This window comes from Rhinolophus ferrumequinum, chromosome 4, assembly GCF_004115265.2.
Source record: "Rhinolophus ferrumequinum isolate MPI-CBG mRhiFer1 chromosome 4, mRhiFer1_v1.p, whole genome shotgun sequence".
NCBI lineage: Eukaryota > Metazoa > Chordata > Mammalia > Chiroptera > Rhinolophidae > Rhinolophus > Rhinolophus ferrumequinum.
The window spans coordinates 7602713-7617438 of NC_046287.1; the positions used below are offsets into that span (position 1 = coordinate 7602713).

At 38.3% G+C, this 14726-nt stretch overlaps 1 protein-coding gene across 2 annotated transcripts in view; it reads left to right on the forward strand.

Annotated features, from left to right (window-relative positions):
- EPSTI1 (epithelial stromal interaction 1) overlaps nt 1–13317 on the forward strand; it is an 82793-nt gene extending 69476 nt beyond the window's left edge. The window contains exons 9-12 of one of the 2 annotated variants that reach the window (XR_004422810.1): nt 3459–3532; nt 6247–6346; nt 12526–12768; nt 13238–13317. Coding sequence is in view for 1 of the 2 variants with exons in the window: in XM_033103881.1 (XP_032959772.1) it covers nt 3459–3532; nt 6247–6346; nt 12526–12534 (183 nt within the window). In the remaining variant the exon portion in view is untranslated. Of the gene's footprint in view, nt 1–3458; nt 3533–6246; nt 6347–12525; nt 13048–13237 lie in introns of those variants that run through there. The other variant, XM_033103881.1, reaches the window with a different exon arrangement.
- The last annotated feature ends 1409 nt before the right edge of the window (nt 13318–14726 follow it).

The window sequence follows — 14726 nt, forward strand, 5'->3', positions numbered from 1 at the left end:
AATTTATATTTCCTTGATTACGTGTGAAGATGGTGACCATTTTGCATTTATGGGCAATGTGTAGTTTTTCTGTGAACTGCTTCTTCCTAGCCTTTGGCCCTTTTTCTGTCTGGTGGTGGCTTTTCCTTAACTGGTTTGTCCGAGGCTGTTAGCTACCTCCTCAGGCCTTCGTTCAGCCTCTGTCTAGTAGTCGCTGAACCAAAAGCCTCACTGAGCATGTTTAATCCTCTACATAGGATTACCATCAGATATTTGTTTCTCGCTTTCCTTTATTCTAGAATATAAACTCTTGAGGAGCAAGGATATCATTTGTCTTGTTCATTATTATATCTCCAGCATGTAGATCCAAGCCTGACTCATAAGCCCTAAGAAACTGTTGAATGAATGAATGAAAGCATAATTGAATCAGCCTATGTGTGCCATAAAAATTTAATTTTTTTCCGAGTTTGTTTATGGTATTTTTTCCCCCAGTGGAAGCTTTGTATTTTCATTCAGTGAAATGTATCAATCTTTTTCCTTTATGTTTTCTAGAACTTTCTCACTCCAAGTTTATAAATAAGTCTACCCAAGCCTCCTTTGAAAATGTCTATGGTTGCATCTTCTAGATTCAAATCTTAGACCTCCATAACATTTATTTTAATATAAAAAATAAATTGTTAGCTAGTCTATCAGCATTCATTGAACTCTCCTTTGTGGGTTTAGCACAACAACTTTGTGGTAAACTAAATTTCCATGGATTAGGTCTTTTCCTGGAGTAAAATTGTTTTAATTACTGTAGTTTTATAATATATTTTAATAGTTGTTGAAGGTAGTTCTCCCTCATTTTCTTTCTTTTTTTTTAAGGTTTTTTTGTTTTTTTGTTTGTTTGTTTTTTAATGGCTATGATCTCGCATTTATTTTTTCCAGATAAATTTCAGGATCATTTTTGCTGAGGCTGAAAAAATTATCTTAAAAATTATTTTAAAGAAATATGTCGAACTATGTATATACTATATACATATTATATACATTTTACAGCTTTTAAAAAAATCATTATCTCATGTCTAGAACTGATAACAATTCAATTTGTTCAGAGTTGATGTTATTAAACTTATGATGGGGCTCGCTGCCAGAAGTTGCTCCTTAGAGAAAGGAGTTGATACATGTGAAAAGAATTAGCATCCTTTGACCAGAGGGATTTATGTTCTGCTAGAACTTTTGAGGGTAAATGGGTCCTCTAATTCTAGACATGGCTGTTGTAATTGACTATGACGAACTATTGAAAAATTATCCTCAATCTTAATCACCTATTTTGGATGTGTCTTACAGAAGATTAGATACAAGAAAATCAAAACCCTAGTCTTTATTGTGCTACTAATGAGCTGTTTAGCTCTTGACAATTTAATTAAACTGAGTTTCTGACCCTGTGTTTCATCCCCTGTAAAAGCATAATAATGCTCATTCATTCGTTCCTTCATTCATCAAATGGTACTTTATTTACCTGCCTACCTTTCAGAATTGTGAGGATTCAGTAACAGAATTGTGGTAAAATTCTTGTTTGAAAATACTAAGGTCTTATGGTTAAACATTGCGCCTTCAAAGCGTTTCATTTGCTTATCTCAGTGCCTCTCTCCACAAATCCCACTGAAAACACAGTAAAGGAAAATTCTGTTTCAACAAGCCACTGAGAACAAAAGAACAGGCCAGGAGACTGCAACAAAGAAAAGATACAGCAACATTTGGAAGCTAGAAAGTAGAGAAGGAGAAGCCAGAAATCATTTGCAAGTAGTTTCTCCCGAAGAAAGAGTCAAGAATCGGAAGCAGCGGATCCCTCTGAAGCCTACGGTTGAAAGGAGGAGGATGAATTAGAAGTCTAAAAAAGATGCTGTAAGACCCCCAGCACCACACTGAGAGCCGGAAAAAAAAAAAAAAAGTTGTAAGGATAAGGGAGGAGGATGGTGGTGTACTAGGAGGGACAGCTGGAATTAGGTGGAGGTGGTAACGGAAACATAAATCGTCTTCCATCATAGGAAGTCAAAAGAGAATGCATTTTTTAAAATGTTAAGAAATCGAAGAATATGCATGGTACTAAGGAGGAGGTATAATAATTGACAAATGGAACCACACACAGGGACTGACAGTGATTGTGGTGGGAGCAAGTGGGAGGACTGCAGCTTCTTTCATTTTGGTGTAAGGCTTGATAGTACTAATAAGTAGTACTGTTACTTGGTGGACTCTTAAAACTACGTACATATATTATAGTGAGAAAAATTAAAATGCATTAAAGACTTCATACTATTGGGGGAATGTGAGTCTCTAGCACAAGGCTTGGCATTTGGTGTTTAATAAATGCTTGTGGAATGTTTGAATGAATATCATTCAGTTATTTAGAAAACTCTAATTTCTCCCTTGTTGGTGCTGGATAGGAATTAGAATTGAATAATGCACTTTAGAGATTAATGACTAGTATATTTGAACTATCACAGTTTAAGAAAACAGTATTTTTATTTTGGGTACCATGGAATGTTAGAAGGCCTTTGTATAAAGTTAAAAAAATAAAATATCAGTCTGAACTTCGAATTCATTTTATGCTTTTCATGAACAAAGTTTTGGGGTTAAAAAAAAATACGTGTGTTGGAATGCACTGATCAAGACGTGACAGTATTTTCTCTGCTAAAAAATCTCTGATTCAGGCAACTTATGAATATGGCACAGGCCTGATAACTCTTCCCTCTGCCTTTTTCGGCCTTTGAAATGAGGTTAAAACTCAGTCTGCCTCAAGGGAGGTAGTTGAGTATTAGAGAAATCCTGGCACCTAGTTCTTTGTTTTAACATAGTAACTGAGTTTGGAACTCAAGTTGCCTCTTCGAAGAAGATAATCAGAATGTCAGAAGCTAGAGATTTAGTTTTAGTAATTGATCTCCTATTTGAAGCAAAATATCCCACCCCCCGCTCCCAGGGAGTTCAAAGTTCTGCTACTATTAGAAGTAACTAGTTAATAATAGGTTGAGTGATTATTCTCCAGGATGGAAAATGTTTTATAAATGGAATTGAACTATAGAATTGAATCCAGTATTTATTTGTAAGTGGCTACGAATTTGTTGGGAAAGAAATGCTAGAGAAATGACCAAAAAATAGTGCTGTGTTCTTTAAGCACTTCATTTTATTTTTCTTTGCAAGACACAGGTAAGTTTGACTCACATTGTGTTTCCCTCTGTGTGTGTTGGAACTCTTGATCTAATATCTTGAACATGCATTTTAATCTCACAATTTCAAACTCACAGAGCTTTTATTTGACGAAGGTACAATTATTTTTGATATATATATATGAAAATAATTTTACATAGAAATGGTACTTAAGTAAAAGTTTCAAAAATGAAATATTGCACCAACTAAGGTTAAATACGTAATTAACTTGGCTGTTTTCTGTACTACCATGTTAACTGAAAACTATATTTTAAAACTCTTATTGTTCCTAGAGTGAGTTACTGAAATTTAAGCAACAGCAACAGGAGGAAGAAAGAACAAAAACCCACCAGGCAGAACAAAGGAGGTATAAATGGCTAATAAAATAAACATGCTTCGTTAAGACAATTCCCTATAAAGTGTTTACAATGTTTTAGGAAAACACTAGGGTAATATTGAACATAGTTTTGGAATCTGTATTATCTTTTTAATGTTTTTATTATTGGGGTGCGGTATATGTGTGAAGATGCCAGCTGCTACATACACACATATATGCACATACAATATCCAATTTTTCTGACTAGATTGCATAAATTTACACTAGAAAATCGAATCAGGCTCATAAGCTATGCATTTATTTATGCTATATTTAATTTGCCTCCCATGGAAGAAAAGTGTAAACCTTCATCTTTTGAGATGACACTCTGCCATTTTTAGACCACTTTAGAATGATTGAACTGGTATAGGTGGTGGAACATCCACCCTGGTATGCTGAAGCTCAGACAAAAATCCCCATGAAGTGATTTCATATTGACTAACATGTCAGGAAAAAAAAAATAATAGAACCATTCTGGACTTTTTAATAGTAGCAGTACTCTCTATGCTATTCCTACAAGCAGACATTGAGTACCCAGTTCAATATCATGTTGATGGGGACAGTGCTAATAGCCACCATGTCTGTCATTATTGTGTTAGGAGTTTTCTGAGGGGCACTTGGGTTGTTTGCGTTTATGGCGGTGTGCTTGAGTGTCTCAGGAGAATAATTTAATGTAAAGGCTCTCATGATTTAAAGGAGCAAATTCTTCTTTTGAAACCGAGTGGCTTCTTTTATATGTTTAACTTTCCCACTATCACTAACATAGATTATTAAATTCTGGTGGTTACGTTTTGTCATTGAGACTTTAAAAGGTATTAACGGAAGCTCTTACTGCTGCCGGAGCCACTAATGGTGGATGGATGCTCATATTCTTTGACTAGATAGTCCAGTCAAAATAGTGTCAAAATGTCAAGTGTGCATTTATGTGTTCTCTTCTGCTGATACAGAAACATCAAAACTCGGACACACGGGTTAGACTCTTTGGTTGGGTAAGGGGGCCCCATTACTGCCACCTATTTTTTTTTGTTTTAATAAAACAGACCATAAATTAATTTAGTCTTCTACTGGATTTTCTCAGGATGTGTTTAGTGGGTAGAACTAAGACTTCTAGTGGTTTGGATGTGAGGTGGGATGGGGGCCGTCGAGGGAAAGCCCATCTCTGTTACTGACAAAAAGCCTGGATGAAAGCAGCCCGCGGTGTATGAGTAGTCCAGAATACCCTCGGTTGCGTTGCTTAAGGGGCAGCAGAGTCAGCTTTCTTTTCCTGAATATGCAAGTCTCCAGGAAGGTACTGTTCAATCTGCATGCTGAGAGGTCCTGTAAAGGGGACTTAAACATTGAACTGTGCAGTGAACCAGGCTGACCAGGATATGGCAGTTGGGAAGAATTTATGGTGGGAGGAGGGAAGCGCTTTACTCAGATGTCACCACTGCCTGATGGGACTTGAACTTGTTGAGAGAACAGCCACCCAATAAGCTAGAGATCCAACTGGGTCAACAGGCAGTTGGCATTTTAGCCCTGAGCAAGTACAGGCAGGCATAAAACAAACCCGGCATCTGGCTTTGCCACCCAGCAGTCCTTAGCCTCAGAGTTCCCAAACCTGCCACCGCCGCCGCCTTTCAGCCACATAACGTGACCGCATTCTGCTCGTCTGCCCGACTGACAGGAGGCCAGTGTGACGGGGTCCAGCTTACCCTTCCTCCCTTACACGTGCACTGAGGAGTAGCTGCCGTGCACCAGGCACTGTGCTTCAGCCATGAAGCTTCTAGTCGTAAACACTGTTTTTCAGTAATCTGTTGACGTCACGGGGTACCTATTTCAATGCTCTTTCTCCATCCTTCACCTCCCCGACGCTACTCAGATATACCAAGGCAACTCAAAGCGTGCTGTTGCCTTTCATTTACCCCTTTAAATTAAGGGATGTAAAGTTAAAATTTCGTAGTACGACAGGCATATGCAAGTCCATGAAACAAATATTTAGAGTGATTAATTATGAAGCGATCACCCAGGTGAGCCAGCTTCAGGAATAGAATATAACTGCCGCCTACAGTTAGCCCTTATTCTGACCTTTATGATAATCACTTTCTTACTTTTCTTTATGGTTTTACCTCCTGTGCATTTAACTTAATTTATGAAATTGGTTGCTGCAGTATGACCTGCCATCATACTTGGGAAAGTAAGGGAAAGACGTACCCATTCCTTCTTTTAGAAGTTCAGGGCTCCCCCTTCTGATAGTTCCCCTTTCCCAAGCACTCTTCCATTTTCCTTCTATTTTTCACTTGTGGGATTTACTTTGGCAAGACTGGCACATAGGAGGGACATCTAGCTTGCAACAACAGTGCCACATTGCTCTTTTTGTTTTCTCTTCACGTTTTAGGTCTTGCTGAAGCTTCCATCTTCCCTCAGCCTCTGGGGTTCATGCCTGGCATGGCTGTAGGGTATGGTTGCTTGAGAAGACAGGCAAGAAAAACTCAGAAGTTAAGAATTGTGCCCCCTCTGGCCTCAGCCTCAAATGGCACCTGCTCCAGCAAAGGGCTGTTAACAACATGTCACATGGTTAATGTGAAAAGAAGTTTCCGTAGATTTCTTCTAAGCTGGAGGGAGGAAGCAATCCCACAGTCAGTCATACAGCACATTAAGTTCTCAAAAATCTCTCAGCCTTGCAGCAAGCTTTTCACTTACACACATTTCTCATTGTTTTAAAGGGTAAATAATGCGTTTCTGGACCGACTCCAAGGCAGAAGTCAACCAGGTGGCCTGGGGAACTTTGGAGGCGATTGGAATATGAATAGTGGTAACAGCTGGGTGAGGTGTTTTTTTTTCTTTTTCTCTTAAAAAACAATCTTTCAGAGTTGAAGAATAAAAACAATGAAAATTTTAAAAATATGTTGTGGCCTTCTCTCCAGATATTTGTGTGCTGTGCTGTTCAGCTGCGTGATGGGCAGTCAGCCAGGGTGATTACTGTAAATGCTACAGTAGCTTCTGAGAGGGAGGAAACCCTGATTTCAGCTCCGGCCAATCACAGTGAAACAATGACACCTGCCCTTTGTTCTCAGCCTGCTCTGCTGGACTGTGAGGCTTTTAACCCCCCTGGCCCGGACCTACAACAAAAAACAATGAACATGTTGTGTTGTTTTTTTTTCAGGAAAATTTTTAGTGAAATATGGTTATAAAAACAGTTAAGTATTCTCTAGTAATACATTTTTTTTTTTTCAGTGAAACTAGCATTTCAGAGAAACCGGTATTTAGTTTTTCACTACAAAATGATTTTTTAAAACACCCTACAGCAAAAGGCGGTTTGGGAAAATGAAATGTCCTTGTAGATTTCTGTGAAGAAAACCTCGCAAGTTGCAATGTGTATTTAATGTGTTTTGCGTGCCCTGTATGTTATGGAGGCAGCACTGAGTCTTTGGCATGATGTGATTGTGGGTTTGCAATGTGTACAGAATCAAAACTAACTACAGTGGCTTTACAATTTAATTGAAGCCCAAGTGCATATGTGTCTACTCAAAAAAAAAAAAGCAGATAGAAATCTTTAAACTGGTTAAATGCAACAAAATCATCAAGGGCTCGCCAACCTGGAAACTCAATAGAGAAGATCACTCTTTAATAGTCAGTGGACAAAAGATCATTTTTGAGAAGATAATCTGTTAGAAATCTTATATGCAAGTCTCCTTAAAAGGTATCCAGTGGTTAAAATTGGTTGATTTCACAAATTTGTCTATAAGAAGATAACGGAATATAGGCAACTTTGCAGAGAATGCATAGTGGACGTGTGTATTCGTCCATAGCATATGGTCATGTGTATCACTATTGCATTCAGAAAAGAGACAACATGGAAGAGACAGAAAAGAATCTCAACACAGGGTTTTTTTTGCATCATGTGTTACAATTTATAAATTATTGATGTGCTCATAAGAATCTGTGAGTAGAAGTCATGTGAGTTTATTGTCCAAGTTCATGGAACTTATAAGTTAATGAAACGTGATTGAAACTCAGATTTTGGACAGGACTTGCAAACTGGGTGCACATTTTGCTCTCTACTGATCCACTCCCCAAATTTTGAAAGTACCTAGAAAAACACCTGGGCTTGGGGCGAAGCTGATGGGAGAGAGTAAGTGAATTAACTAAATGGGAGGCTGCTGAGGGAATGGGGAATTCGGCTCACTGGTGATGGCTGGCGGACCTTACGTAAGCAAATTGTAAGGCTTTGCTTAGGTTCCTCACGGACTGAAAAGAGGGGAACATTGTTTCCTCATGATACGATGTGAGTGAGGGTGATTGAAGTTTCCTTAGTAGGACAGGCATGTCCAAGTCCAAAGTGGTTATTGGCTCTTCCCTTACTTGAAAGAAATGTGGCAGAAAGGTGAGAACTCAGGCTCCCACTTCCACCTCCATCTCTACTTAGCATCCCTACCGTACGCCTGCCCTTCCTTGTGGACCAGTTTCTGTCTCCACTGACTGGGGGACTTTGTTCCATCTTAACTAGAAAATTCCCATCAGCATAAAATATTAATAAATATAAACTATATTGTTACCACCTTTCCCTCTTGCTGTGTCTTTGTTCCCTTTTGAGCAAAACTTCAAGAGGGGTCTGTCCTTGCTGTCTCTAATTTCTTCCCTCCCATTACTCTTAAACCCACTCTAATCAAGTGTTAGACTTTACCAGTCAACAGAAATGCTCTTGTCATGCTCACTAACGATGGACACGTTGCAAATCCTGTGGCTATTTCTCAGGGTTCATTTTTTGACCTTTTAGTGTCATTTGTCATGCTGAATCACTCCCTTCTCTTTGAAACTGTTTCTCTACTTGACTTCTGGGACCCTGTACTCTCTTGGGTTTCTACCTACTTCAGTGGCCACACCTTTTCATTCTTCTTTGCTGAATCCCCTGCATCTTTTTGTCCTCTCAACTTTGGGGTGCCTCAGGGATCCACCTTCTGAATTTTATGTTTACTTGATACCTTGGTGGCCCCAAATATTCTCATGAAATTAAATACTATCTATATGCTTATTACTCCCAAATTTCTATTTCCAGCCTAGACCTCTTTCTCCAAACTTTAGGCTTGCATATGCATTTGTCTGCCCAGCATCTCTACTTGTGTATCTAGTAGACATTTCAATCTTAGCATGTCTAAAATTTAACCTTCGGTCCCTTTACCCCAACGCTCTATCTGGACTTTTTCCTGTTTGCACAATAGTACAACCCATCTCTCACGTCCTTCCATAGCCGATCCATCAGGAAATATTCTTGACTCATCCTTGAAAATATATCCAAACCAACAGTTTCTCTTCCCCACTCCTGCCTCCATCAATGATCATCTGGATTCTTGAAATCATCTCCTAGGTGGTTTCGTTGCTTCCACACTTCCCCACCTAGAGTCTGTTCTCCATACGAGAATTATCCCTTTGAAACAGAAGTCAGATCCTGTCAGTCTTCTGCTCAAAACCCTCTAACGGCTCCAACAACTCTCCAAATCACTTGGAGTAAAAGCCAAAGTCCACACAGTAGCCTAGCAGGTGGTACGTGATCTGACTCCACCTTACCCCTCGGGCACCCTATTTCTGCTGTGCCCCTCACTCCTCCGAGCCACACTTGCTTTCTTACTGTTGAAACCTTGAGGAACCAGCTGCTCTCTCCTTGTGGCTTTTGTACTGGCTGCTCCCTCTACGCTCTTCTCCAAAATATTCATAGGATTTGTTCTCCTTCAAGTATTTCCTTGAATTCCCCCTTAGGGTTCCTTGGTCATCTGGTTACTGCTGCCACCTGTGCCTTCACCCCTGGCACTTGTCATCCTCTTTCTGGGCTCCACTTCTTTTTTCTACAGTACTCAGCAATATCTAACATCATTTTATGTATATGTTTTGTTAACTATTTACTCTTAGTCTCTCCCTGTGGTAATGTATGCTCCATATGCTATCAGAGCAGGACTCTTTGGTTGTATCCCAAGCATGAAAAAACACTGACGGGAACTTAACACATGTACAAGGAAACAGGTGGCTGTGATTGGTTCACCCAAACAACAGAGATTTAGAACTAAATGATGTGATATACTGAAGTGACTAGATGCTGAACTTAAAATAGCTGTGTATAAGACATTTGAGGAAATAGAGACTGGATTTAAAACAATGAGCACAAACAAGAGACAAAAACAACCAAGAAGATTTGAAAAAAGAACAATACAGAACTTTTAGAGATAAAAAACAACAACCTATAATCATTGAAATTAAAGCACTAAATGAACTTATCAGAACAAAAGGAATAAAAATTAAGAACTAAACCAAAGTACTATTCTCATCTATTAGTATTTGGAAAAAACAAAAACAAAAACCAGAAAACAGAAGATTGGCAATATACTTTGTTGACAAGGCTGTGGAGAATCAGGTTGTTTCACACATCGTTGGTGGGAATTCAGAATGATACAAACACGATGCAGGTTAATTTGTTACTACCTCCCCATAAATTAAAAGCCAGGCCTACACATAGTACAGAAAAGTTCCACCAAATGTTTTGGAACAGATTATTCCAAATGTCTAGAGAGTTTTTTTAGATAAATGGAAAGGAGGAAGTATACCCCAAAAGGATTAAGCAGGTGAATGCAACTTTCTATCAAAATTAGACAAAGACTATACAGGAAAAAACAAACAAACAAAAAAACCAAAAAAGATCATCTTACAAACATAGATTCAAAAAAATTCACAAAACTTTGCTAGATTCAATAAGGAATATTTTAAAAAGGCAAAATATGTCCTTATCAGATTACATGTATCCCAAAATGTAAGCTTGGCTTATTGTAAATGAATTAAAAAAACAAATAAACAGAAAATTGAGATAATTCACCTCATAAATTATAGGACAAACACCATATGATCATCTCAATAGATACAGAGAAAGTATTTGATAATTTTAATACTTGTTTGTGGTAAAAAGTTCTAGCAAGCTAGGGATAGAAAGGAGATTTCTTTATTAAAAAAAAAAGACATCAAAAATCCATAAACAAAATGTATCAAAGGCATTTTCTTTAAATCAGATGTAAGGATTGAAAAAAAAACTTTATAAATCACACACGATACAGTGATCTACCTGGAAAATACAAAAGAATTTGTATTCAAATTATTACAATAAATAAGTACCCGGCATTGTTGGTAGATATAAGATCAGTATATAAAAACTAACTTTGTTTGTACACATTGGGACTACACAAAACAATCTAATAAAAAGATCTAATAAAAAATGTAGAAAACCTTTTTAAAATATGTAAAATTTTATAGAAAAACATTAAGGAACAAGTAAATGGAGAGTTATACCTTATTAATGGCTAGGAATGAGCTCAGATAATACATAGATTGACTCAAGTTCTAATCAAAGCAGAGAACCAAGAATAGCCAATTCACTCCTGAAGATAAAGAATGTATGTAGGGACTTAGTAAAATATTTACTATGATATAGAATTGGTACAGGCAGACCCCACCATTTCTAGAATTTTGATGTATGACAAAAGGCAGAACATGTCACTGGGGGAAAATGGACTTACCTAATTGTTGAGACAAGTGGGTACATTTACCCACATGAAAATCAGTCCCTTCCTAACACTGTTCATCAGAAATAAATTCCAGGTTGATTAAACTTTTTAAATAGAAAATATTTTTAAATTTTAGAATGGACTATTTATAAAATTGAGCTAGGGAAGATTTCATAAGATCCAAAGTATAAACCAACAAGAAATGGCAAGTAAAATAAAACATCTTATTAAAATAAGATAAAATAAAACATCTATTCATCAAAGGACAACATGCAAAAGTAAGAAGCCATAAACTTATCCTGAATGTGTTTTGTAAATAACAAGTTAATAAACGGTTAGTAGATAGAAAATATTAAAAGTGTGTCATTTATTTAGATAGGTGATGAGTGAGCTCCCCCAAGGAATGAGAGAAAAGAGCTAGTCCCAACTCACAGATGGGGCTTAGAAGAAATATTGGAACCAGTAAAAAGCCAAAGACAAAAGGAAAGGGAGAAGGCAGAAAATATGATAAAACTAAGACGAAAGCCAAGGAAAATAAAAGTAGTTTCTTAAAACATGATATAGAAACTTAAGCAGCAGGCCTCTGATAAATATGAGTTGGGTGGACAAATTCGATTGATCTTTATTTTTAAACCTCTTAAAATTTAAATCACATTCTTCTCATTTAATATGTATTTATTTGATGATTTAAAATTGCTTTTGTATTTTTTAAAAATGTGTTTTCGTTTTCGAGAGTCTATTAGTTTTCACGATGCACCTAGGGGGAACACTGAAAGAATCAATTCAGATGGTCTTTCTCTGATACCAGTAGGAGCCACCCTTTGGGATACCATAGAAACTCTAAATCCTTTGTCTTTAAGGGCAGCTAAACATTTGCCTTGACCTCTGAGACAACCTGAGATTTTAGTTTTCCAGAGTGTGAGAACAGCCGCAGTCTGAATCCCGAGTGTAACTTGGTCCAGCGTTCTGGGCGGCTTAGTGGAGATTTCCTGACCTTTGCTCGTGGTTTGGGGCAGACTCATTTAGTCTGTCTCCCTTCTTCAGGGTCCCTTAGATGTCACCTTCCTGCTGCCTGATACAATGCATTATACTCCATGGATTTCCATTTCAATGGCTCTGCTCCACACTGAGTTAGTCCTGTCCTTGCTGTAACCGTGGAGGTGGGTGACAGTATTTGTGAACATTATTATTTGTGACCCATGTCAGCCTATCTCTAAGAACACAGCTGATGAGCCGTCGTCACTCCACGAGCCATTACTTTGTTGACAGGGACTATTTTGTGAGTCGAATGCCAGAGGACTTGAAAATTCAATCACTTCACTGGGACTTTAAATCATTAACAAATAGTCACTTAAGCCTGATGTAGTAAGAGTGTTCTTTGAAGGTCCCTTATTGTGGACTTACAAAGGCTTTGCATTTTGTTTTGCTGCCTGTAGTAATTTTGTTTTCCTTTTCTTCCAGGATATGTGAGAAATACTTTCTTACATCTGGCCTTTGTCAACTGACCTTGAAAACGCTCGTGAGACACTTTTTTTCTAATGTGATTTTGTGCATCCTCACCGCTCTTGCCTTGACTTCAGCTGCCTACTCACTCAGCTGAGCAGCCGAGAGGACAGGTTTCTTCTCCCTGTCATTATTCGTGCAAGTTTGCAGGAGCTGATCACTGAATTTATATTTAATCTCTACTGCCAGTGAAATGTTACAGTATGTTTCTAATTACTTTTGCCTCTTTTATTGGAAGTATAATTACAGCAATGTTAGTAAGATAGAAAATGAGGGAATCATTTGATGCTTTCCTGTTAGTGAGAGCTGTGATGCTGCATGCTTGTCTCTCTAAGCAGCTAATTCTCAGGTCAGGTTTGGGGAAGCTTCAGCATCTTTTTAGATTTTCAATCCCTACTTTCTTAATCTAGTGTACAAACATGAGTAGAAGAAAAAAAATCTTTTGTACTCTTTTAAACAAATTTATAAATAAATGTTAAACTGCCTTTGTATACATGGTTGGCTTTTATTTATTTTTATTATTAATCACTACTGAGTTTTTCTCTCTTGGTGGGGGGGTCTAATTTTTATAGTCTCCTTTGCAGTCCACATAGATCAAATATCTGTAATCACTATGGGATCTGGCTTTGCTCTTGATTGACTTACTAATTCTTTTCCTCTGGTTTTTCAGAGTGGGACAGTATATTTCCCGAAAGGCCAATATCTCTCCAAAAATCAGCTAGACACAAATGTAGACACCAAATATGGTTGGTAGGTGTTTTAGAAACTTGTCTCCGCTGCATGCAGCCTACTTCCTATTGCTAATTCAGTAGGCTTTTCAGTTCCACGCTTATAACCTTGAACCGGTTTGCAGACCCTCGAGTGCAAGAGCATTGGTTTCCCCAGGCCTTATGGTCCAGCCCCCAGTACCCCATGTTATATAGGGGAAACAATGCATTCGGTCTTAGAGTGAAGGCTGGAGGAATGAATAATTTTTGCAGCTGGACAACTAATAATATTTTTCAGCATTAAGAGATCTTTTGTGTTACCACAAAAGATCTTTTGTGGCTCTTTTGTGGCTCTGTTGAAATGAACTTTTCATTAGTCTGTATTCAGGGAAACACTGGGACTCGGGTTCTTGGGTGGAGGCTGGGGGGAGGGGCTCACAGAAGCTGGGCAGGGGTGACCTATAGAAAAGGCGTGATTGGGTGGGAGTGGTCGTGGCTGAGGACAGATGGTTCGCAGCCAGTTTCTCTGGAGGAACTAATGCAGATATTCTTGGTTTCTCTCGCTTCTGCCAGCGGAAGCTGTGTTAGTGCTGTTAACACGAATATAAAATGTTTGGTCCATTTGAAATCCTTGCCATTGCCTAATATGATGAAAACAAATCCTTCAGCCGGGGTTGGAAACAGCGCCAAACTGAGTGTCGGTGTGTGAGTGTTGCCGGCACACCCGGTTGTGTTTACTGCTGTGGCGTGCAGCCAGGGCATCTCTAGGCCTGCCAGTGCGGCCACCTCACAGGCTGTTCGGGATTCTGCGTCTAGGCTCAGCATCCCTCCCTTGCTGCCATTTTCCAGTGTGTCACCAGGACGTGATGTAGGGAACACAGACGCTTTCTTACTTTGGGGGCTCTCGGGAAAGTTGAAGTCAATTTCTCTTCCACCACCTGCTGTATCCTGCATTCCCAAACAAAGATATTTTGTTCAGGTATCTAGTCTCATTAAAAAGAAAAAAACATTGTGCAGGTATGGGCAATTGTGTCTTCATGGCCAAAATTATCTAGAATTTGTATGGGGTGGTAAACATCTTCCTTGAACAATTCTCTGTGCAGGTGGAAGTAACCAGAAAAGAAGTAAGAATTTTGCTGTGTAAGGGGGCAACCGTTTTGTTTTTCACATTTAATCTGCCTTGTTGAATCGATGAAAATAAAATTTGTTTTGTGGGTAACAGTGGGTAGGAATCTCAACATTCCACCCACCATCTTTATGCTTTCAAAGTTCCTTCTTTTTCTGAAGAAGAAAATAAAAACAAGACAAATTGTGACTAAAGTAATAGATGTTTATTATAGAAACTTTAGACATCTGAATAGAATGAGTAATAAAAAGAAAAAAAAAGCTAGTGATTTTTTTAGGTTTTACCTGGTAGATAATCAGAGTTGATATTTTCGTATGTGTCCTAGC